This window comes from Dendropsophus ebraccatus, chromosome 10 (genome assembly GCF_027789765.1).
Source record: "Dendropsophus ebraccatus isolate aDenEbr1 chromosome 10, aDenEbr1.pat, whole genome shotgun sequence".
Classification (NCBI taxonomy): Eukaryota; Metazoa; Chordata; class Amphibia; order Anura; family Hylidae; genus Dendropsophus; species Dendropsophus ebraccatus.
In genome coordinates, this window is record NC_091463.1 from 29717074 (window position 1) to 29743548 (window position 26475).

The 26475-nt window shown below is 45.5% G+C and overlaps 1 protein-coding gene across 2 annotated transcripts; it reads right to left on the reverse strand.

The window, feature by feature from the left end:
* Positions 1 to 331: 331 nt before the first annotated feature.
* HSPA5 (heat shock protein family A (Hsp70) member 5) lies at positions 332 to 26442 on the reverse strand. Of its 2 annotated transcripts, XM_069986734.1 has the most exons (9): positions 26293 to 26442; positions 12317 to 12464; positions 3940 to 4128; positions 3133 to 3364; positions 2559 to 2806; positions 2082 to 2472; positions 1739 to 1976; positions 1486 to 1653; positions 332 to 1235 (listed from the first exon to the last, which is right to left on the reverse strand). In XM_069986734.1, exons 3-9 carry the CDS (start codon positions 4062 to 4064, stop codon positions 676 to 678), a joined length of 1962 nt encoding a protein of 653 aa, XP_069842835.1. In that variant the 5' UTR covers positions 4065 to 4128; positions 12317 to 12464; positions 26293 to 26442; the 3' UTR covers positions 332 to 675. The 2 variants fall into 2 exon arrangements, with proteins under 2 accessions (XP_069842835.1, XP_069842834.1); XM_069986733.1 differs by lacking the exons at positions 12317 to 12464; positions 26293 to 26442 and adding an exon at positions 4981 to 5129.
* Positions 26443 to 26475: the final 33 nt, after the last annotated feature.

A 26475-nucleotide genomic window follows, 5' to 3' on the forward strand; every position in this document is an offset into this window, starting at 1 on the left:
TCCATCTTGATGTTCAGCCATCAAAATTAGGTTGAAAGATACCAGCTCCTGGCATCCCCACAAGCACTGCAGCCTCTTCCCAGTTTACATCTGCTTATATGTACAATTGCAGCTATTGGCAGCAGTGGTTCACATTACTCAAGTGTTGTCTCATTCACATGAATTGGACAAAACTTCAGTACAGGGCTGAGCAGAAGTAAACAGCTGTAGAGGGTGCTTGGTGTTTGACCTTACTAAAACATTAACTTTTCTGACATTTACTCCACAATCCTTGGATCTTCTAACTACTGCAGCAGTGAATGTTCAAGAAAGAATCAGGTACATAAACTGGTTATTTATCAAACATTTATTGTGGCCATTGATGGTAGAAAAAAGTTCTACATAGAATGCACGACCATTTTTTTTTCCCTTCAAATAAATAAAACATCTGAGCAACTTTGAAACTGCACCATATCCTCCCTCCCAAATACCAGAGCCCACCCACACCCTGGGGAAGAAACCGAACAAAAATAATGTGACCAACTGCTAATGAAAAGCAGTAAACAGCCAGAATGGCTTATTGTCTCCACCGGGAGGCGAAGAATTCACAAGAACATTAAAGTTTTCTGCATTCAAATATTCTCTCGACAGAAAGTTCTTGAGTCCAATATTTACAATCTTTGCATCCAAAGATCACTATAACTCATCCTTCTCTGTCTCTTCACCTTCGGGAGGAGGTGCTCCTGCTCCACCATACAGTTTGCCTACAATCGGCTGCACAATTTCTTCCAATTCCTTCTTTTTAGCTTTGAATTCTTCAATGTCTGCATCTTGATGACTTTCCAACCATTCGATCTTTTCTTCTACTGCTTTTTCAATGGTTTCTTTGTCTTCAGACGACAATTTGCCACCAAGCTTCTCCTTATCACCGATCTGGTTCTTTAGTGAATAGGCGTAGCTTTCGAGTTCATTTCGGGAGTCGATACGTTCTTTTAGTTTCTTGTCCTCTTCTGCAAATTTCTCGGCATCTGTGACCATCCTCTCAATTTCCTCAGGTGTTAACCTGTTTTGGTCATTTGTAATGGTGATCTTATTTTTGTTGCCAGTACCTTTGTCTTCTGCTGTGACCCTTAAGATACCGTTTACATCGATTTCAAAGGTCACTTCAATCTGAGGAACACCACGAGGAGCTGGAGGGATACCAGTAAGGTCGAATGTGCCAAGAAGATGGTTATCCTTGGTCAATGGACGCTCACCTACAAAAAGGACAAACAGTTAGTTTGTGTAAAGACTTCTGATTTGTTGAAGCAACACATGGCAACTTGTAGCAGTATTAGAAACTTCAGATACAAGTGATGATGGGGTTGTATGTTTCTTTAGCAGTACAACACTGATCATGTGTTGCACAGCAAAATCACTTTAGTCCTAGGCCAAAACTAAAAACTATGTTATACAATATCCATTAGCCTCTAGTCGTGTGTGCCGTTGTGAATCAAAAAAGCTTACCTTCATAAACCTTGATGGTGACAGTAGGCTGGTTATCAGAGGCAGTGGAGAAGATCTGGGACTTCTTTGTAGGCACAACAGTGTTTCTGGGGATAAGCTTGGTCATGACACCACCAACAGTTTCAATACCAAGTGTCAGAGGGCACACATCAAGCAGGACCAAGTCACCTGTGAAAGGATTGTACGGTTAAATGGTTTGCCCTAGCCAAGTTCAAGCTTGAGGAAGAATAAAGTCCCTCAAACATTTACTTACCAGTGTCCTGGTCTCCAGAGAGTACTCCAGCCTGTACAGCAGCACCATAAGCTACAGCCTCATCAGGGTTAATACCACGAGATGGTTCCTTGCCATTGAAGAACTCTTTCACCAGCTGCTGGATTTTGGGAATACGTGTGGATCCTCCGACAAGGACAATTTCATCAATGTCTGACTTCTTTAGATCAGCATCTTCCAGCACTTTCTGGACTGGTTTCATTGTGGAACGGAAGAGGTCCTATGAACAGTAAGTAGTTGTTAAGTTTAGAGTGGCCTTCATAACAGTCAATTGTATTTCTGTTTAAAGTCAAACTTAAAAAAAAAAAAAATTAAACTTTCTTACCATGTTCAGTTCTTCAAACTTAGCACGGGTTAGAGTTTCAGAGAAGTCTTCTCCCTCAAAGAAAGATTCAATCTCAATTCTGGCCTGATGTTGAGAAGACAGAGCTCTCTTGGCTTTCTCTACTTCACGACGCAACTTCTGCACTGCCCGGTTATCCTTGCGGACATCTTTGCCAGTTTTCTTCTTGTACAGCTTGATGAAGTGCTCCATGACACGCTGGTCGAAGTCCTCGCCTCCCAGATGGGTATCTCCATTGGTGGCAACTACTTCAAAGACACCATTGTCGATGGTGAGCAAGGACACATCGAAGGTACCACCACCCAGATCAAACACAAGGATGTTCTTCTCTCCTTCCTTCTTGTCCAGACCATAAGCAATAGCAGCTGCAGTTCTGAAATAAAAGACAAAATGTCTCAGTACAGGAATCAATGGAGAAAAACCACTATAAAACACCAGAAAACGGTAAGGCATACTTACGGCTCATTAATGATCCTCATCACGTTCAACCCTGCAATGGTTCCAGCATCTTTTGTAGCTTGACGCTGAGCATCATTAAAATAGGCAGGTACGGTGACAACAGCATGGGTGACCTTTTTGCCAAGATAAGCTTCAGCAGTCTCCTTCATTTTGACTAGAACCATGGCAGAGATTTCCTCTGGGGCGAAGGTCTTCATCTGATCTCCAACATCTACTTCAATGTAGGGCTTAGTTTTCCTGTCCTTAACCTGATAAGATAAAATGCAGAGTAATATAAGATTATGAAAGGACTTATACACCAAAGCTAACTCAATTTGTGATTTGAAGGACCCCCCCCCCCAATAAAATTTGGCATAAAAATAAGTATTGTCTTTGGAAGATTTAATTACTCCCATACATCAGTAGAGAAGATAAACAAGTGTTGATTATAGAAAAAGAAATCCATTTAAAACTGTTGTAAATTACTGTACAATACCCAAATCTGAATGAAGCCTTATAGGCAAAAGCAAGAGACGATCAGTTGCATAACAACTATTATTCCCTAACTTGCAGGGTACCTATTCACTGCACTTACCTTAAATGGCAGATATTTGATGTCCTGCTGAACTGATGGGTCGTTCCATGTACGACCAATAAGACGCTTGGCATCAAACACAGTGTTCTCGGGGTTGGATGTCAACTGGTTCTTGGCAGCATCACCAATCAATCGTTCACCTTCTGGAGTGAAGGCCACATAGGATGGGGTGATTCTGTTACCCTGGTCATTGGCGATGATCTCCACACGTCCGTTCTTGAAGACTCCAACACTGAAAGATTCAGATTGATACATGAGAAGCCGGTCCAATACGACATCTTAGAAAGCCAACCTCAGTTTCATTGTATACATTGGTTTACGTTCAGCTATCAATATTTGAATGGGGGTTAAAGCTGACAGCCTGGCCATCAATATAAGGCAAGTGAGGGCCCATTTGGCAGGTCCCATGTGACCACTTTAGTACCAAGCATAGTGCTACACATTTCGTAGAGGCCATGTCTATTACTGCAGCTGGCAGCAGCCCAGGCCCACTCAGCTAGATGGGACTAAGGCCTGTTACATGCTTGCATCTATATTATAGATAGCCCCAGCAATACTAGAAACAACCCATTTCTGCAAAACTTCCAATCATGAGTGCAACACAACAAGTTATAAGAGTAAATACATTAAATCTTAGAGAGAAGGCTTGTTCTAGGAACTTGCTTCACAGCCCCTGGGTATCCAAGTTATAAATTGAAAGGCTTTCCAACATCAATGTCTATTTCACTATGATTTCATATGAGGACACATGCACATACAAATGTATAAATTACCATATAAATCTCCCCAAATAAAATGGCCACCTACCATGAATATGTAGTTCCCAGATCAATTCCAATGACTGTGCCAACTTCTTCCCTCTTGTCGTCATCATCAGCAAAAGTGCTGGCCACGACCAGCAATACTACTGCTAGCAGCTTCATTGTGACCATCAGGTGTCGTCTTCTCAACCCAAATACAGAAAAAAAATAATCTGCTGTGTAGAATAGTAATATCCTACGGGGAAAAGAATAAAATAAAAATCACGGTTAGAAACACAGTGTGGAGGATCCTGTAAAACACTGCAGAGATGCAGCAGAAAAGCTCTGCCGGACAACGGTAGGCAGGAATAAGAGAAGGGTGGTGCCACGCCATCAGCCCTCCTCCCATCAGCCAATGGAGAGGCAGACTGATGAATCATGGGCGGCAGGAAGGAGGGAGAGAAGCTTCTAGAGAGACGGCAAGGTACCCATTTTCATTGCGTGCATGTACCACATCAGACTCTCTTAGAATCTTGGCCAGTAGATGTATGAACCTTTGACTGTACAAGTGCATCCTCTATATAACAGCTATTGCAGAACTACAATTCCCATCATGCCTGGACAGCCGAAGGCTGTCCAGGCATGATGGGAGTTGTAGTTTTGCAAAAGCTGCAAAGCCACAAGTTGGGGGGGGGGGGGGGGGGGGCACTGCCATAAGTCACCATCTACAGCAATGGCTGCAATTTATAAAACAGGGGAGAAATAATTGACAAATGAAGAATAGACATCACTAGAATCCATGCCCCATCTGGCAGTACCAGACAAAGGAGAAGAAAGCTGTCACTCATCTGACAGCCCTATGCTTCACCATAGCAACACCACTGACTGCTATATAATAATATCATATATAACCATAATATAATATATAGCCATTCCATGCCAATGAATGAGAATCTACAATAATAACCAGAACCAGCAGCAAGCACATCAGCCTATGACTCCACATAAGAACATTGATATTCCCCATAGAAGCTGAGCAGTATGCAGGTATACGGTGACAGCCCATAGCCAGCCCCCCTCTCTCTCTGCAGCCATTGCAGGCACATACCGATCACAGGCCGCTCCCAGATCTCGGTCTCTCTCTTATATTCTTCTTTATTCGCCGGTTGCTGTCAGACTGACGTACCACGCGCCGCTTCGCTTCTTATATACCTTTCCGGCCGGCCAAGGTCGTGGAGCGACCCGATTGGTGGAAGCACCAAGCGTTGGACTTCGCTGATTGGACGGCTCATCCTAAGCTGTCGGCACCGGATTCGCACACGTCCTGATGTCGTCACTCCCCCCTCCACCCTAGATCTCCTTCGAATTCCTCTAATAACCCCGCCTTCGTGCTAGGTGATGCAGCCAATCAGAAGCCTCGTAGTGGCACCGCGGGCGGCGGTGATTGGTTGGCCGGATTGTCTGTCTGGTACGTGGAGCTTCTAGAGGATTGAACGTTCTGTCAGTTTCGTCAGAATGTCGTCAGATTCTCGGCCTGCTACTGTGTGCAATACGGTGTAATTGTCAGGGCCGCCGGTGTGTGAGACTGGCATTCTAGGCAAATCAGTCTATGGGGAATTACATAGCCCTCCCCGTGTTTACATGTGATTACTAAGTCACTCAGCTCTCCATACTGTGCTCATTCATTCATACAGTGTGTATTACTGATAGACCTAATATAGACTGACATATTACCTGTATATATACTGTATTACACTGATAGACCCAGCATCCATAGTACCTGTGTATGGGGGGGGGGGGGGGGGGCTGCCACTGATAGACCCAGCATCCATAGTACCTGTGTATAGGGGGCTGCCACTGATAGACCCAGCATCCATAGTACCTGTGTATAGGGGGGGGGCTGCCACTGATAGACCCAGCATCCATAGTACCTGTGTATAGCGGGCTGCCACTGATAGGCCCAGCATCCATAGTACCTGTGTATAGGGGGGGGGGCTGACACTGATAGGCCCAGCATCCATAGTACCTTTGTATAGGGGGGGGGCTGCCACTGATAGACCCAGCATCCATAGTACCTGTGTATAGGGGGGGGGCTGCCACTGATAGACCCAGCATCCATAGTACCTGTGTATAGCGGGCTGCCACTGATAGGCCCAGCATCCATAGTACCTGTGTATAGGGGGGGGGGCTGCCACTGATAGGCCCAGCATCCATAGTACCTGTGTATGGGGGGGGGGCTGCCGCTGATAGGCCCAGCATCCATAGTACCTGTGTATAGGGGGGGGGGCTGCCGCTGATAGGCCCAGCATCCATAGTACCTGTGTATAGGGGGGGGGGGGGCTGCCACTAATAGGCCCAGCATCCATAGTACCTGTGTATAGGGGGGGGGGGGCTGCCACTGATAGACCCAGCATCCATAGTACCTGTGTATAGGGGGGCTGCCACTGATAGACCCAGCATCCATAGTACCTGTGTATAGGGGGGGGGGGCTGCCACTGATAGGCCCAGCATCCATAGTACCTGTGTATAGGGGGGGGGCTGCCGCTGATAGGCCCAGCATCCATAGTACCTGTGTATAGGGGGGGCTGCCACTGATAGACCCAGCATCCATAGTACCTGTGTATAGGGGGGGGGGGGGGCTGCCACTGATAGGCCCAGCATCCATAGTACCTGTGTATAGGGGGGGGGCTGCCACTGATAGACCCAGCATCCATAGTACCTGTGTATAGGGGGGGGGGGGGGGCTGCCGCTGATAGACCCAGCATCCATAGTACCTGTGTATAGGGGGCTGCCACTGATAGGCCCAGCATCCATAGTACCTGTGTATAGGGGGCTGCCACTGATAGGCCCAGCATCCATAGTACATGTATATAGGGGGCTGCCACTGATATACCCAGCATCCATAGTACCTGTGTATAGGGGGGGCTGCCACTGATAGACCCAGCATCCATAGTACCTGTGTATAGGGGGGGCTGCCACTGATAGACCCAGCATCCATAGTACCTGTGTATAGGGGGGGGGGGCTGCCACTGATAGGCCCAGCATCCATAGTACCTGTGTATAGGGGGGGGGCTGCCACTGATAGACCCAGCATCCATAGTACCTGTGTATAGGGGGGGGGCTGCCACTGATAGACCCAGCATCCATAGTACCTGTGTATAGGGGGGGGGCTGCCACTAATAGGCCCAGCATCCATAGTACCTGTGTATAGGGGGGGGGGCTGCCACTGATAGACCCAGCATCCATAGTACCTGTGTATAGGGGGGGGGGCTGCCACTGATAGGCCCAGCATCCATAGTACCTGTGTATAGGGGGCTGCCACTGATAGACCCAGCATCCATAGTACCTGTGTATAGGGGGGGGGGCTGCCACTGATAGGCCCAGCATCCATAGTACCTGTGTATAGGGGGGGGGGCTGCCACTGATAGGCCCAGCATCCATAGTACCTGTGTATAGGGGGGGGCTGCCACTGATAGGCCCAGCATCCATAGTACCTGTGTATAGGGGGGGGGGCTGCCACTGATAGACCCAGCATCCATAGTACCTGTGTATAGGGGGGGGGGGCTGCCACTGATAGACCCAGACCCAGCATCCATAGTACCTGTGTATAGGGGGGGGGCTGCCACTGATAGACGCAGCATCCATAGTACCTGTGTATAGGGGGGGCTGCCACTGATAGACCCAGCATCCATAGTACCTGTGTATGGGGGGGGCTGCCACTGATAGGCCCAGAATCCATAGTACCTGTGTATAGGGGGGGGGGGGCTGCCACTGATAGGCCCAGCATCCATAGTACCTGTGTATAGGGGGGGGGGCTGCCACTGATAGGCCCAGCATCCATAGTACCTGTGTATAGCGGGCTGCCACTGATAGGCCCAGCATCCATAGTACCTGTGTATAGGGGGGGCTGCCACTGATAAACCATACATCCATAGTACCTGTGTATGGGGGGGGCTGCCACCGATAGGCCCAGCATCCATAGTACCTGTGTATATGGGGGGTCTGCCACTGATAGACCCAGCATCCATAGTACATGTATATAGGGGGCTGCCACTGATAGACCCAGCCACTGGGGTCTGTCAGCAGTCAGTGTTGTCACTGTCTGATGGACTTGGCAGAACATTTTGGTGATAAGCCTCAAGGCAGCTGAGAACCTTAATAAAATGTATATGCTTACAGAACTATGCAGGTGATTTAGGCTGGGTTCACACTGCGTTTTGTTTCCGTATACTTTATACATTAAAAAGGAAAATATACATGCATATGATATTTTTACTATACACTAAGATATATATATACACACATACACAGTATATCTCCACTCCAAATTAAATATAAATATATGGAAACTAGAACGTAAAATGCTGCAGCACAAAATGTCTTCCATCAGGGGACGTCTGATATGTATTCTGCAGCAGCACAATGAACATCCAGCCAATGTTATTAAAATGTCACTGGCGTTTCTAAAAACTCTTGATGTGTCATAGAGACATGTCAAAAGTTTTGATCGGTCTGAGTGTTCAGACCCGTATCGATCAGGAGAATGAGCCAGGAGAAGATCGCACTAAGCGCAGTCCCCTCCCGGCTTAGTGTCACATGATGAGTCACGCTCATAATATATACGTGAAGCCAACTTTTATTTTCTCCCGCAGAGTGGGGAGCAAACACGCTGCAGCACGGCCCTTTCCCTGCTCATTCGATTGGTGTTCAGACCAATATAAGATATCTAAAAACTTTTTACAGACGACAGTGACACTTTAAAGACAAGGAGTCCAGGAAGGGATAATATTTCCCCCACCGAGCCCTGACCTCAACATTATCAAGTCTGCCTGGAATTACATGACGAGACAAAAGGATATAGACAGCAACGTCCACCGAGCATCTTGGTTTAGTATTTCAAGATGTCTAAGAACCTCCCTGCCAGGTTATTTTAATAACTAAGATTACAGAGAGACACCCATCTAGTACTGCATTGAACCTTCTTTTGGCCTCCAGAACTGCAGAAATTTGGTGTGGCATATAATGCAATAGGTGCAGAAAGTGTCCAAAGCAGCTGCCATAACAAAATAAAAGGGGTTGTCCGGGATAGAATTATATATTAGTATGCTGCAGGGCAGATGTCAGTGACATATGTACGTACCTGTCCCGCTCCACCACCATTGCCAGGTCCTGGGCCGCCAGTGATTTCAAAACATCCTGGAATGCACCATTCCTCCCGGAAATGGAAGTTCAGTATAGACACTATACCAGTGATGGGCAACCTTTTGAGCTTGGTGTGTCAGCATTCAGCAAAAAACGAGTGTAACTCGAATGGTGTGTCACTTCGAGAAAAAACACCAAAATCTTGCGTTATTTGTAATTTATAAAACAAAAATATGTAATTGTAATATATAACTGTACATAATAAACCAAAAATTAATTATTGTGTGAACTAAACTAAAAACCACACACACACACACACACACACACACACACACACACACACACACACACACACTACCCCACCTGACCCCCTTCCCTCCCCATACACTACCCCACCTGACCCCCATCCCTCCCCATACACTACCCCACCCATCCCCCCACACTACCTTCTCTGACCCCGATCCCCACACACACACACACACTCACTCACACTACCCCACCTGACCTCCTTACCCACATACACTGTACCCAACCTGACCCCATCCCTCTCCACCCTGACCCATGCCCCGAACCCCATCCCTTCCCACACACACTTACAATACTGCTGCGGTCTAGGATGCGGGCTGTCGCACCAGGAGACTACGCTGGAGGCAGGAGCAAGACGGGGCTGGAGTGCGGCACCCCTCCGGCCGGCCGTACGCACCTATTGTGCTGGGGTTGGGCCGCTCTGTACGGCCGCTGGACTGCCTTGGAGCTTGCATGCGGCCGCATACTTTTCTCTATGCGGCCGCGTGTCAGCGACTATGGCTACGCGTGTCAGTGCTGACATGTGTGTCATAAGTTCACCATCAGGGCTCTATTCTAAGCTTACATTTCTGTCAGGAACGGCGCATTACTGGATGTTTTGAAATCACTGGCAGAGAGGGGACAGACCGGGACAGGAAATTATATGTCTTGAAATCTTTCAAGTAGTAAAATATTACTGTATCCCAGACAACCCCCTATAACTTTGTTAGCCAAAATGCTGAGATAAGTCCTACCGTGCGAACATCTATCCACAGGTATCACAGGACCGAGGGTGTGCCAAGAAATCTCCATTATGGCACCTCCACCAGCTAGTCCATCACTTCAAGGTGCTTGTGCCAAATTCGGCTCAACACAGTGCAACAGAAATATTTGACTATTCGGGGGAAAAAAATTGGTCACTTTATAGCCTGATGGTGCGTTTACACAGGCAGTTTTATCTGACAGATTTTTGAAGCCAAAGCCAGGAACAGACCATAAACAGGGAACGGGTCATAAAGGAAAGACTGAGATTTCTCCTTTTTTCAAATCCATTCCTGGTTTTGGCTTCCAAAATCTATCAGATAAATCTGCCTGTATAAATGCACCATTAGCCTAAGAGATCTAGCAATCAGTTATCAAATGAGCAAATGCTTATTTGTTGGCTATTCACTAGGATCGCACGGCCTTATAAAAGTCACATTCACGCATGTTGCAGGTTCAATTCAGTACTGCATTTTCATTAAAATGATGCAGTACCGCAACAAAATGCGGGATTGCAGCCTTTGTCAGTCACTCATCTCCCTGTGTAACAGATGTGCAGCTGACAATGATGTAATTGAAGGGTCTCACGAGCAATCCAGTGACGCCTCATGTGGCCCTGCCCACACAATAACTGAGGCATGCCAAAGCTCCATTCCCTAACATCCTACCAGCAGAACTAACTGGGTAATAACGCCCCTGTGAATTTATCGGACAGGTGGAACCTTTAATGAAATCAATTAAACATCATGCATGAACTGAACAACCTATATCGATACTGCAGGACAGGTGGTTCAGGACTGCGTGCTGTCACCTTTGTACCTGCCGAGCTTTGTGTTAGCTTGTTTGCTCCTTTTACTACAAGTTCCTATGGTAAAGGTCCCAGCCCCCTGTTCAGGAATACTTTGTGCCAGGAAATTTATCTTGGAACCCACAAATTTTCCTTTAGATCAATCTGAGATGGAAAATTAGAGGTGAATCTCTTAGCTATGGAGGGTCAGTGCCAAGGTAGATAAATGCTGTTCCCTTTCCCAGGTTATGTGATGTTGAAGTGAATGTACCATCAGGAGGAGTGAAATTATTATTATTTTTTTCACTACCCTGTCGGTGGTGACGGAGTCCTTTTTTTCAAAACACTGCCCAGTTCCCACATTTGGTGAAGTTTTCTTCTTGTGCACCGGCCTGGCACCCCCAAAGTAAAAAGTTATCCCCTTCCCCCGGTTACACGGCCCTGCTTGATTCTAATGGAGATGCTTCACCTCTCCCCGTGCCTCCACAGCACTGGCTTATCGCTCCAGGACTCCTGGATCTTCTTCTGCAGCAACATCACACCTCAGCTGATGGATTGCCCCCTTAGACAGTGACTGGGGCAAAACACAGCTCCAGTCAATGATTGGCTAAGGGGCAAACCATCAGCCGAGTAAGGTATTTCCCCATAATCACAACTCGGGGGAAAATGAGTTCTGGCAGGGGTCCTGGAGCCTGTAATGGGGGGCCATGGGGAGAGGGTAAGTAGTGCTCGCTTATTATGTTATCATCATTTTCGTGGGCGTGAGGTTTCTGTGTTTTTATCCTTACTAGAACAGTGAAAACATCTCTCTTTCTGCCTTCTTTCCAAAACCTTCCAGTGAGGCAGAAAAAGACAAAAACAAAACAAAAAAACCTGCAAATCTCAGATCTATCTAAATAGATACACTTGACCTGTGACCCCTGTAATAAAACACCCAAAGTGGTTTCCAGCCTCCTTAAAGGGGTTGTCCAGCGAAAACCTTTTTCTTTCTAATCAACTGGCGTCAGAAAGTTATATAGATTTGTTATTAGCTACTATTAAAAAAATCTCAAGTCTTCCCATATTTATTAGATACTATATTTCCTGCAGGAAATGTTGTTTTATTTTCAGTCTGACAGTGTTCTCTGCTGACATCTGCTGGCCGAGACAAGAACTCTGTCTCCGTTTTCTATGAATCCTCATAGAAAACCTTTCCTGCTCTCTACAGTTCCTGTCTCGGCCAGAGAGGTCAGCAGAGAGCACTGTGTCAGACTGAAAATAAAACAGCATTTCCTACAGGACATATAGGAGCTAATAAGTATGGGAAGACTTGAGATTGTTTAATAGTAGTAAATTACAAATCTATATAACTTTCTTATATCAGTTGATGTGAAAGAAAAAGTTTTTCGCTGTGCAACCCCTTTAAGATATAAGAGCTCCTACAAACATAATTTTTCACTGAATAATAGAAATCCTACTGATATTGTACCTTATCTGAAGTAAAACTAAGAAACCTCACAGGAAGATTGAAAGAGTCAACTTGAAATATGTTGAGACGTTCATGAAGCCCACATGGTAAAGCATCCTATAGCTCCTCATACCGGCATACTAGAATCCTCTTCCTTCCATTGGGGGCCCTATAAACACATAAGATAACAACGTCTTTCAGTTACAAAAAAATAATTTAAGAAAGACAAACAAGTATACATAAGATGGTAAGAAGAGTCTTTTCATACAACAATATACTGTATGTGCTGCAAGGCATTGCAGGGTTAGTTCATTTTACATGAGGGATGTTAAGGGTACAAACACACACACTGTATATATATATATTTTTTTTTTTACTGTTCTTTGGTAAATTTGCAAAAATTCACTTTTTTGCGACTAAAATAAATCTAAAATCTCACTGAAAGCTAAAACTTCAACTAAATCTTCTTGACGTAACATCAGTACAAGAGGGACATCTACATGACTAAGCAATGATGATTTTGCATAATAGGCACAAGGTTAGGAGTTACATCCTTCCTCTTCAGGGGCCATGCACAGAGCACTGACACACAAATTGGACCCTGCACTGCCGCACACAGAATCTGTATGGACACAACAGAAGACATTATATTCCCCCATAGAAGCACTGATGATTATCAGTTCCTCATTGACAAATATAAGGCTTTTAAACAGGCCGATAAGTGGCTAGTGTAAAAAGAGCCAGGAACCACCCGACAAGCAAGCAAATTCCCGGTCATAGGTCGATATGTAATTTTGTGAGCACATAATGTGTAAACGAGATGTTTGACCAATAACAAATGGACACACAAACGATGCAGCGATCATTCATGTGGCCCGGCCACGTCATTAATGGTGCCTTTTAAAAACTTTTCAAGCGTTCGCATTTGGTCTCAGTTTGAATCCGTACTGAGACCTTTAATCTCTATGAGCCATTCCATCATGGAAGGATACACCTTTATCTTCCAATGTCTGGGAATGACCAGAGGTGCCTCAGTATGCACTTAGAGGCCACAAAGCCTAAAAGAAGACGCGATCTGGGGCGTTACCAGTAAAAAGTATAACTCATCTCTCCTCACACCCACACTATGACACTTCTCCATATTCATATCACATATTAATCAAACCTGTTTTGGCAAGGTCTCGTATGCCCGATTGTTTGGGGAAAGGACCATTTGGTTACTTTCATTCTCTCTGCTTGTAACCTTGCTACCTAGCTAAAAATGCTTTCTTTTAATCCCACTTAACTCCAAAGACCTGTCTGATAACACAGAGTCCAATGACTCAACTGAGTAAAAGCGGATACTCTATTAGTACTTAACTACTTTAGCTTGGTCTGCGGATTGTGAAATAATAGGTTAGAGGCCACTTTATAGTAAGTTAGTAAATGTACTCACAGCCCTTATTGACAGCAGCTCCCTGTGTACCTCATAGAGCTAAAATCAAACTCCCCTCCTCCAGGCTCTGCTGCCCTGCTCTGTGGTGGTTCTGTCCATAAGATGGCTGTCATGGAGGAGCATGTGACCATGCCCCCCGATAGTGTTTACCATGGACATATACAGGCTCGACACTTGGGTGTGGGACAAGGTCACATGCCCCTCCATGTCAGTCATTTTATGGACAGGCTCACCACAGAGCAGGGCAGCACAGCCTGGAGGAGGGGATTTTAGCTCTATGAGGCACACAGGGAGCTGCTGTCAGTAAGTGCAGTGAGTACACTTACTAATACTGTACACTCAACAATTTTACTATAAAGTGGCCAACCCCTTTAATATACAGAGAGCTATGGCATAGCTATTAAAAAAAAAAAAAAAAAGTACACTGCCCCCACCCCTCCACAGGGCCAGTGAGTATGTGTATGGTAGGGGGCTCTTGTGGCTGGAGGTGCAATACTGCTCCTAGCTGTCATAGATGCGGCAGCATTTAACTGATTCTTTATCACAAAACGCTCCCTTAGCATGGGACCCGTAGCAGTGGCGTTGTCTGGTTTTATGGTAGCTAAGCCACTGACAGAGAGGTTACATTCTGAATGTATGCACACTGATTCTACAGTTGCTTACCTGTAGGTGATCAAGGCCTCTGATCAAGCCATGCTGCAGAGCAGTTGACTATATCAAGGGAGTGCACAGCAGGGGGCATTATTACTATATGGTGGCTATATCACAGCAGGGGACATTATTACTATATGGTGGCTATATCACAGCAGGGGACATTATTACTATATGGTGGCTATATCACAGCAAGGGACATTATTACTTGAAGTGGTACTGTTTAGTGTCTATATACAGGGATGGAGAAGCGCTACTGTGCAGTGTCTGTGTTAAGGGTAAAAAAAGTGGTACTGTGCAGATTCTAGGTCGGGGGTCTGTCATGGAGCATCAGAGGGTAAGCGGGGACCTCTCTCTCCATGGAGCAGCAGTCAGATCTCCATGCTGAGGCTGTATGATGAGCTCACTGACTCCCAGCTTCCTTTACCACATTAACTAGATGTGTGCCATTACGGAATTGTCTTTTAATATGTGACCCCCATATCATTACACAGCATCCATAGAAAGGATTGTCATCGTCTGTAGCTTTCCAGTCTTGTCCTTCAGTTATTATTAAAATTATCAGACCCAAATTAACGTGTCTGCTTCTACTTTGATCTGTAGAGATCGCTGGCGGATGTGATCAGTACTGCACTTCACTTCCTGGTTGGCTATCATCTCTAACTACACTGGGTGAGCCCCATTATAAGTCTATGGTACTAAAGCTAGCAAATGAAGCCCACAACTATGCACTTCTCCCAGCTCTGAGGATCAGTGGGGGGTCTGAACACCCAGACTTGAACTGAGCAGAACATGCCTTGATGTAGCTCTAAGCTGTAAATTCCTATATCCAACAATGAAATTAATACAGTATTATGTTTCAAAGGAGGACTGGCATAAAGACAAGGAAATAATTGGTTAAAAAAAAGTTTTTGCGCCTCAATCACAAGGAAAGAGATAGAAATCCATTTGCTGTTTTGTAAACTGCAGTTGAAACAATGAAGAGCAAGCGGTCATTGTGGTCCTGCAGTATCTGTAGTCTGTCAGAAGGTGGCACTATTTGTTAACATCATAAGTTAATTGCAAGAATAATATATTGTAACCATATAATTCTATTATACAGATCTATGTAAGAAGACCCTGGGCCCAGGCTGTTGAGCGCACAAGATGACATCTAATATACAAGTGTGTGGTTGCAAAAAGGGCAGTCAATTCACCTTTTTCTTTTTAAATATAATGTAATATATTAGTGACAGCCACATGGTTTTCAGTGGTCTCTTGCTCCTCCTGTTGTGTACAACAGTAAAGCAGTCTTAAGCAGTCACACGGGGTGACTATGAGGAGCAAATGAGCGCTGTCAGCACTCGTTTGCTCCTTGTTACCCCCCCCCCCCCCCCCCCCCCCGCCGGGGGACCAGAAAGGTGCGGGGGTTGCCCGGGTGATCGCTTGATCATCCGGGCAGCCCATAGCATATAGCAGTGGTCTGCTGCTGTCGCTCCTATTCCTATTCCAACTGCACATCTCTACATGTAACAGTGATGCACGGCCAGCAGCTGATGACTGTGTAAAGGAAAGTAATAAGGTTTATACTTCTGCTTCCAGGTTCCCCGGTGTCCTGCAGTCTTTACTCCGCTTTTCCTGCTCCCTGTATCTGCCCCCTTACTTCTGGTCCAGTGTCTGTACTCACAGGACGCTCAGCCAATCACTGGCTGGGGGGCTGTTCTGTTTCAGTCAGTGATTGGTTGAGCGACCTGTCACTGAAAAAGCAAGGCCAATAGCGTCAAAGACAGCCGCAGGGAGCAAAAAACGCAGGAAAAAGTCACCATTACACTGGGGGAGCATAGGTAAGTATAGACTATTATTTTCTATGTAAAACCAAGGGCTGCACTTCACCTGTAACATTGTCCTTGCAGCCCTTGTAACACGATCGTCCAGCCACGTAGTAGGCTCAGTAAGTGAGCGCTGATCTAGAAGATCAGTAGTCGCTTACACTGCTCAGCCCTTAGGCTGCAATCACACGTCCCGTAAAATCGTCCGTGGTCAAGGACTAGGGGATCAGTGCCACAATCCTCCTCTGGATCGCAACACGGATCGTGTGAATAAGCCCTTACTCTTGGTGTCCCTGTGCAGCATCATGCTTTGATTATGTAGGTCTGCCCAGAAATCCACCCCCTTTCCCTGCAGCAGCACAGCTCCTCCATCCATCCATGGTTTATCATGGAGGAGCAAGTGACTATACACATCACTGTGCCTCCACTATAGCAATACACTGTGCTCAGGTACAGTGACAAGTATGGTTACATTCTTCGCCATAGGCGGCCATCTCATGGATGGAGGAACCATCTAGCTGCATACCTGGGATCCCAGGGGGAGGAGCAACATATTCATAAGGAATTAGATCATAGCAGGATATTAATTTAAAAGAGACCTTCCAGCATGATTAGTATTCACTTAAAAGATGCCAAAAGGTTTACAACCCATAGTGTGGTACTATTTTGCTGCGAATTGTGCAAAAACACAGTGTGAACCTAACCTTATAAGGGGCAAATAAATTAGTCATATTGCATTAGGTTCACATATGGCATTTTTGCAAAACAAAATCATGCTATTTTACCACAACTGTGTGAATCACATTTGACACAATTAAAATAAAAAATTAAAAAACACCATATGTGAACACAGCCTGATGAAAGCTTCTTAAGGGTACGTTCACACTTACCGGATCCGCAGCGTATTTTCTGCTGCGGATCCGCAGCAGATCTCATTTAAATAACTGAACACAGCAACAAATCTGCACAATCAACTAACTACTTAACTAACTAAAGGGGTTATCCAGCACTACAAAAACATGGCCACTTTCTTCCAGAGACAGCACCACTCTTGTCTCCAGCATGGGTGCAGTTTTGCTACTCCATTGAAGTAAATGGAGCTTAAAGGGGAACTCCAGATAAGAAAAACTTGTTTTCTATTAAAAGTACATTAAAAGTTATATCGATGTGTGTATACAATGTATTACCGTATCTGTACAGTTCTGCCACACCGGTAGCTGATAGAAATCCAGGAAGTGAAGAAAAATAGCCCCTGTGCCAACTCACATTGTCTCCTGCTCCTTCTGCTCTCCCACCTTTATGAGACAAATCTTCCATGCCTCTGTCTCACATTGTGTGTGTTTGCTGAGATCAGGCTGATGATGCAGACAGGGGGCAGGGCGTGATGTCACAGGAGGCTTGGCTGGAATCCCCAATCCCCTGAGTGATTTACCATCTCTGACCGGCCAGAAGCAGGTGCAGCACTAATTTTACTGATTGTGATGGGTGGGGGACTGTGGTGATCAGCTGAGGGAAAGCATTGCATTCTGGGAACTGCTCAACCAGAAAGGACAGAAACACAATACAGAACCCCCCCCCCCCCAAAAAAAAAAAAAAAACAAATGGATTCTTGGTAGTTTCAAAACTGGGATAGATAGGTAAGCAATGCGCCATGCTTCTGCAAAAGTTTCATTTATTTTAACCTCTACCTGGAGTTCCCCTTTAATTACAAACCGCACCTGAACTGGAGACAAGAGTCGTGTTGTCTTTGAAAGAAAGTGGCCATGTTTTGTAGCACTGGATAACACCTTTAATGCAGTGTTCACACACTGCAGTTTCATTGCAAAACTGTTACATTACTGCATAATTTCAGTGAAAATGCTGCAGTACCACTACAGTACTGGAAAGAAACACGTGTGAGTACAGCCTCAAGGAGTTGTCTTTCTGTGCTGCCTCCTTAATAAATGGGGTTGTCCAAGATTTTTAGAAAAAATCTAAAAATAATAAAAATCTTTACCTACCCCAGAATTCGGCGCTATATAAATAAAAATTATTATTATTATAACCACTAAGTCCCCTCTTTTGCTGCCACCACTTCAAAGTTCCCTGGGATGGCTGGGGGGAACTTCACTGGGGAGCAGCTTCTTAGCTCACAGGCCCAATATGGCGACAGCAACACAGCCCAGGAAAGGGGGGAAGACTTGAAGTCCTGCCCCCTCCCACCACTGTAAGGGTAGCTTCACAAGTACCGTATCGCAGTGGATTTTCTGCTGCAGATCCGCAGCAGACTTGACTAAATGAATGAACGCAGCATCAAATCTGCACCATCAAATCTGCTGCAGATCCGCAGCAGATTTTACAGTGCGGATTTGATGCTGTGTTCATTCATTTAGTCAAATCTGCTGCAGATCCGCAGCAGAAAATCCACTGCGATACGGTACGTGTGAAGCTACCCTTAACCCTTTGAGGACCAGCCCCAAAATGACCCAGTGGACCGTGCAAATTTTGATCTTAGTGTTTTCGTTTTTCCCTCCTCCCCTTCTAAGAGCTCTAGCACTCTCAGTTTTCTATCTACAAGCCATGTAAGTGCTTGTTTGTTACAGGAATAGTTGTACTTTGTAATGGCGTCTTTCATTCTACCATAACATGTATGACGGAATCCCAAATATATTATTTATGAAGATATAAATAAGTGAAATTGTAAAAAAGAATGCAATATGGTAACTTTTGGGGGGTTCCTGTGTCTACGTAATGCACTATATGGTAACAACGACGTGATACTATTACTCTATAGGTCAGCCCGAACACAACCATATGCAGGTTACACAGATTCTCTAATGTTATATATTTTTTTTTAAATGAAATCCTTTTTTTTGGCAATTAATTATTAATAAAATTGGCCTATTGTGACGCTTATAACGGTTTTATTTTTTCACCTACGGGGCTGTATGGGGTGTCATTTTTTCCGCCATGATCTCTAGTTTTTATTAATATCATACTTGTGAAGATCGGACGTTTTGATCACTTTTTATTATTTTTTTTTAATATATAATGTAACAAAATCGGTTCATCTGTGCAGGCTCAGTGCAGCAGATCGCCAATCAGACCGCACGGAGGAAGGTAAGAGACCTCCGGCGGTCCGTTTTAACGATTGGGACCCCCGCAGTCACACTGCGGGGGTCCCGATCGGTAAGTGACAGGGGACTCCCCCTGTCACCTACACTTAAACGTGTCATTACCGGTGAGGTCCCGGCTGCTGATGGCGCGCTTCATAGCCGGAGAAACACCCAGGACGTATAGTTACGCCCTAGGTCGTCTGGGGACAGACTTCCATGGCGTAACTATACACCCTGGGTCGTCTAAGGGTTAAAGGGGTTATCCAGCGCTACAAAAACATGGCCACTTTCCCCCTACTGTTGTCTCCAGTTTGGGTGGGGTTTTGAAACTCAGCTCCATTGAAGTAAATGGAGCTTAATTGCAAACCACACCTGAACTGGAGACAACAGTAGGGGGAAAAGTGGCCATGTTTTTGTAGCACTGGATAACCCCTTTAAGCAGAATGCTAGGAGCCCCATCCAAGAGTTCCCAACACCTCCCTGGGATCCTTCTCCTAAAAGGAACAGGAAAAACACTAGTGAGGGAAGGAAGGGGTGTTGTTTTCTGCTGATTAGGCTCACAGAATGGTTGCACAGATCTCGCAGCCTCTAGCGGGGCCACTTTGTCCGTCAATCCCTCCCACAGAGTGTGCTGACAGGCAGAAAGCTGTGACCAGGACACCGACCAACTAATAACTGCTCTGCCCCCCCTTGCATTACGTGCGTGATTAAAAAGCAATTTACCTGGACCTGAAGCTACAGAGCCTGGAACCGCCAACAAGATAGAAGACCCGGCTGCAAGGTCTGTGCAGCCTTTCTTGGAGCATAATTGCCACAAACGTGCCACTTGGTTCCCTTTAAAGGGGTTGTCCGGCGATAAAAAATTATTCACAGAATAACACACATTACAAAGTTATACAACTTTGTAATGTATGTAATGTCTGTGAATGTCCCCCTTCCCCGTGTCCCACCACCCCCACCCGTGTACCCGGAAGTGTGGTGCGCTATACATTACCTGTCACGTGCCGACCACGGTCTCCGATCGTCAGCAGTGACGTCTTCTTCGGGAGGCCGGCGGATCTTCCAGAGTGCCGGCCGCCCTCTGCAGCGTCATCCGAAGCTCAGCCGCGATTGGCTGAGCATAACTGTGCTCAGCCAATCGCGGCTGAGCAGCTGATGACGTGGCCGCGTCATCAGCCGCTCAGCCGCGATTGGCTGAGCACAGTTATGCTCAGCCAATCGCAGCTGAGCTTCGGATGACGCTGCAGAGGGTGGCCGGCACTCGGGAAGATCCGCCAAGCTCCCGAAGAAGACGTCACTGCTGACGATCGGAGACCGTGGACGACACGAGATGCGGTGAGTATAATGCACCACACTTCCGGGTCTAGCGTGGGTGGGGGGAAACACGGGGAAGGGGGCCATTCACAGACATAACATACATTACAAAGTTGTATAACTTTGTAATGTGTGTTATTCTGTGAATAATTTTTTATCGCCGGACAACCCCTTTAACCTGTGTGTTTTATCTTTCCCTAATCAGGATAAGGCAAACAAAAAACTGCCCAGCAAATCCAGTAGAATCATAACTATGGAGGTGCACGCTGTCATGGCTGAAATACAAAAATAACAGCTGCACACTGGATATTTATGACTGCTTTACAGAGGATGAAGGTATGTCTGTTGCCTTCATCCTCTGCGTTTTTCCTGTGCTGTTTATTCTGAAATCCCCTGCCCTGGAGGGAATGGGCAGTGCTCAGGAGCGGTAGCCCCACCACCATTGCTCCTATCTGATTACAGGGCAGAGGATTTCAGAATAAATATCACGGGAACAACTCAGAAGGTAAGAGACATACCTTCATCCTCAGCACCCTGTGCCAACTAAGGAGCTGTCAGCAGGTTAGATTTGTCTAACCTGCTGATAGTTCTTCTTTAAAGGGGTAGTTCAGAGTAAAAAAAATCCTTTAAATCTAGTGCCAGAAAGTGCCAGCGATTTGTAACTTACTTCTATTAAAAAATACTTATTAGCTGCTGTATGTCCTGCAGGAAGTGGTATTCTTTCCAGTCTGGAGAGCAGGAGAGGTTTTCTATGGGGATTTGCTACTGCTCAGGACAATTCCTGTCACGGACAAAGGTGGCAGCAGTGAGCACTGTGACAGACTGGAAAGAATACACTACTTCTTGCAGGACATACAGCAGCTGATAAGTACTGGAAGTCTTGAGATTTTTAACAGAAGTGAATTACAGGTCTATGGAACCAGTTGATTTGAAAGAAACTTTTTTTTATGTGAACTACCTTGTTAAGTAAATTATGGTTTATCACTGGTTTCCAAATTAAAAGGGCTCCTTAGGATACAAGCTCTGGCTCCTTACACCCATAGAACATAATACCATTCTCCCACCCAATATGTCAGACTGGATATAGGATAAGGCAGGAAGCAAACCAAGTGGTTCAACAAAGCAGGGCAAGATGTGTGAGCAAAGACCTTCAAGCATCATATAATTGCCTCCAAAATACACCGCCCAGTGCGCTCCCTGTCAGGCAGGCAGAATGGAGTCACTGAATTTTTGTTAAAGGGAACTAATCACACTAAAATTGGCCATAAAGCGAAGAAGACGTGCTGGTACACGTCTTTACTATGCTGCGCATGCGCAGTGCAGCCGGAGAAGATGCTGCTGTACCGCGTCTGCAAGGCATAGTACAGCAGTGGCTTCTCCCGCTGTACTGCACATGCGCAGCATAGTAAAGACGTCGGCGTCGCAGACGTGCAATGCCGCCCCCCTGGGTGACGTCAGCATGCGGCGCTTTCCAACACGCCCAGAGGGGTATGATTACAGCACCGGAACCTGTCCAGGACCGCGACTAGAAGACCAGCCACCCGCCCACCGTGACTACTTAGCTGGTAATTTACATAGAGCGCGGGAGATTGTTAAACTAACTTTGCGGTCTATATGTACAGGGCAGTGGCATAGCTACCATGAAGGCAGGGAAGGCGACTGCTATGGGGCCCCTGCAGGAAGGGGGCCCGAGGAAGCCTGCCCTGCCTTCATGTTAGGTACCGACCACTGTACCCCCAGGGGTCCAGAGAGGAAGAGGGACCCCCTCACTGTAGTGCCCAGTGAGCGGGCTGAACAGAGGAGCAGGACCTGCCAGGTCCTCTACGGCACAGGAGAGGTGTGAAGGACCTTTGGGTCACATGACCCAAAGGTCCTGAATACTTCTATGTGAAGATCAGCCGGACTACAGGAGGAGGAGGGGGAAGCCTGGGAGCTGTAAGGGTAGTGACTAAATCCCATACCGCAAAGGGACCTCACTGGGTGCGCGCACACAGCTCCCAGGCAAGCCCCGCCCCGGCTGGATTTCATTGGCTGCTCCACTCCGGGCTTCCTATCAGTTAAAATCAGACCCTGCCGGACCCCCGACCCTAATCCGAGCGTTTAGTATTAGGGTTGGGGGTCGGATTAGGGTTACTTAAATCATCTAACTATCCCCTTCCCACACAACAACCCTAACCCTCGGGGTTGGTGCTAATCAGGAGGGTTAGGGTTAGGGTTGGGGCTGTGGGGAGGGTTAGACATGAGACTCAGTGGGACGTAACCCTAATCCGACCCCCAACCCTAACCCTAATACTAAACGCTCGGATTAGGGTTGGGGGTCCGGCAGGGTCTGATTTTAACTGATAGGAAGCCCGGAGTGAAGCAGCCAATGAAATCCGGCCGGGGCGGGGCTTGCCTGGGAGCTGTGTGCGCTGGGTCCCTTTGCTGTATGGGATTTAGACACTACCAAGCTGTAAGTGCTGTGTATGTGTGTCAGTGAGTGTATATATGTGTCTGTGGGTATATGTATATGTCAGTGTGTGTATATATGTATCTGTGTATATATTTATATGTCAGTATGTGTATGTATCTGTGGCTATATGTGTGTGTATGTCAGCAATGTCTGTACCACTGGTGTATATGTGTGTGTTTGTGTATGTCAGCAGTGTCTCAAGTGATTGACAGGTTTGCTCCCAAAGATGTTCTGCAGCAGCTTCTATTAATGTTGGGCTCTAATAAAAGAACCCACCATTAACCCCTTAACGACATAGGGCGTATATTTACGCCCTGATGCCGTTAGGGACGTTCAGAGCGGGGCCGCGCGGCGACCCCGCTCTGAACCGCGGCGGTCCTGGGTGCCGCTTGTAGCCCGGGACCGCAGGTATGACGCTGCGTCCGGTAATCGGATGCAGCTGTCATGTTTGACAGCTGCATCTGATTACTGTATTAGCGGGCACGGCGATCGGACCTGTGCCCGCTAATACAGTAATCAGATGCAGCTGTCAAACATGACAGCTGCATCCGATTACCGGACGCAGCATCATCCCTGGTGTCTAGTGGGGAGATCGCTCCTCCGGGATGTTATCCCGGAGGAGCGATCTCCGTAACTGAAGCCGGCCGGGTACCCCGCCAAGATGGCATGGCGCCGTCCCCGGCTCGGCACTCGTCTACTTCTGGCTGCAGCAGCCGGAAGTAAACGAGTGCCTATCTCATGGATATCTGCAGCATATCTATGCTGCAGAGATCTCTATGAGAGATCAGAGCACTTATACTAGAAGTCCCCCAGGGGGAATAACCCTAACCCCAGGGGGGCTTCTAGTATAAGTGTAAAAGTAAAAAAAAAAGTGTTGGTAATAGTAAAAAGCCCCCTCCCCTAATAAAAGTCTGAATCACCCCCCTTTTCCCAGGTTATTAATAAAAGTAAATAAATAAATAAACAAACATGTTTGCTATCGCCGCGTGCGTAATCACCTGAACTATTAATTAATCACATTCCAGATCTCGCACGGTAAACGGCGGCAGCGCAAAAAAATCCCAAAGTGCAAAATTGCGCATTTTTGTTCGCATCAAATCCAGAAAAATTGTAATAAAAAGCGATCAAAAAGTCGTATATGCGCAATCAAGGTACCGATAGAAAGATCACATCATGGTGCAAAAAATGACACCTCACACCGCCCCATAGACCAAAGGATAAAAGTGTTATAAGCCTGGGAATGGAGCGATTTTAAGTGACATATATTTGTTGACAATGGTTTGAATTTTTACAGGCCATCAGATACAATAAAAGTTATACATGTTATATATCGTTTTAATCATAACAACTTGAGGAACATGCACAACAAGTCAGTTTTACCCCAGGGCGAATGGCGTAAAAACACATTTCCCCCAAATAAACAAAATGCGTTTTTTTTTTTTTCAATTTCACCACACTTTGAATTTTTTTCTGATTTTGCAGTGTACTTTATGCAAAAATTCAGCCGGTCATTGCAAAGTACAATTAGTGACGCAAAAAATAAGGGCTCATGCGGGTTTCTAGGTGGAAAAATGCAAGTGTTATGGCCTTTTAAGCACAAGGAGGAAAAAACGAAAACGCAAAAATCGAAATTGGCTCTGTCCTTAAGGGGTTAATATCTGCTGCATTTTCTTTTATTTCTGGTTGAGTATATCTTATTACACTGAGATGATTTCCCCGTGTACAGTCTACTCATGGTGTATACATCTGTACTAGTGTAATCACATTACAGCGTATATATGTGTGTATGTGAATGGCGCATCTGTATATATGTTAATGGTGCCTCTGTGTGCGTATATGTGCGTCATTGTCTGTGTTTGGAGAGGGGGGGGGGTAGGGGAGCGTACAGGATTCATGGGGCCCCGTACAGTTTTTTGCTATGGGGCCCCATGAATCCTAGCTACGCCCCTGGTACAGGGGGTGCAGGCTACAGGGGTATGTTTGGAAAGCGTTTCCTTAGCTTTATGGCCAATTTTAGCGTGAATGGTTCCCTTTAAAAAGTTTTCAATATATACAAAAAAGTATAATAAAAAAAAAACAAAAACTAATATGTGCCAGGGTAAAAAAGGAAGATACTGGCCTGGTCTAAAGAGGCCAAAACCAAGGTAAACATAGTATTACTAGTGTTCAGCCATGGAAATACTATCAGGAGTTCCTGATAGTGGAAATAATCATTTCATGTGGAAATAATCTATGATCCAGACTTAGAGGGCAGCTTGCTTACTGGGTCCCCCATTCCTTTATGTGGGTGCCATATAATACTTACTTTTTATACTGCTAGCCATGGCTTCACACTGTGATGTCAGCTGCCTTTTTTAAGGCAACAAGCCCTTATAGCATCATCTTTGATAGAACAGGTGCATGTCATCCTTGTCATAACAAAATTCAAGGGATAGTTCACTTTAAAAATTTTTCTTTCAAATCAACTGGTGTCAGAAAGTTACATAGATTTGTAATTTACTTCTATTTAAAAATCTCATGTCTTCCGGTACTTATCAGCTGCTGTATGCCCTGCAGGAAGTGGTGTATTCTTTCCAGTCTGACACAGTGCTCTCTGCTGCATGTCAGGAGCTGTCCAGAGTAGTAGCAAATCCCCAAAGAAAATCTCTACTGATTTGGACAGTTCCTGACAGAGGTGGCAGCAGAGAGCACTGTGTGAGACTGGAAAGAATACACCACTTCCTGCAGGACATACAGCAGCTGTTAAGTACTGGAAGACATGAGATTTTTAAATAGAAGTAAATTACATATCTATATAACTTTCTAAAACCAGTTGATTTGAAAGAAAAAGAGTACCCCTTTAAGTGTCCATAACCTTTTTTTTTATATGTACAGTACAGTATGGAACTTATTGCCTGGTTGAAGCAGTCACATTCATTGCCATGCATCTAGAAAAGATTGCTTTTTGATTTATTAATTGTTACATTGTTGAATTGGTCCTCTTTTTTGCTACATTTTGTTTGGGAAGCGTTTCCTTAGATTTATGGCCAATTTTAGCGTGATTGGTTCCCTTTAAAAAGTTTTCAATATATACAAAAAAGTATAATAATAATAAAAAAACCTAATATGTGCCAGGGTAAAAAAGGAAGATACTGGCCTGGTCTAAAGAGGCCAAAACCAAGGTAAACATAGTATTTCCATGGCTGAACACTAGTAATACTATCAGGAGTTAGTTACACAGACTATTACACAACTAAACTCACCTCCTCGTGCCCTAATGCGAATTGTGTCCATTATACACATTCTCTCATATATAAAAACCTTGCACAGTGCAGGGACCTGACAACTCCCAATAAAATCAATGTTTTGATAATCAAGGACATCAACAAGTTCTTACAAAAGAAACTGTATAGTAATACCATACCCTAGCAAAAAAAAATATGGCA

Excerpts from the sequence above, each read along its gene's own strand:
- HSPA5 (XM_069986734.1), bottom strand. The coding sequence starts at position 4,064 with ATGGTCACAATGAAGCTGCTAGCAGTAGTATTGCTGGTCGTGGCCAGC. Across the intron at positions 2,807-3,132 it reads TCAAATATCTGCCATTTAAG|GTTAAGGACAGGAAAACTAA; the intron begins GTAAGTGCAGTG and ends TTATCTTATCAG. Across the intron at positions 2,473-2,558 it reads ATGAGGATCATTAATGAGCC|AACTGCAGCTGCTATTGCTT; the intron begins GTAAGTATGCCT and ends CTTTTATTTCAG.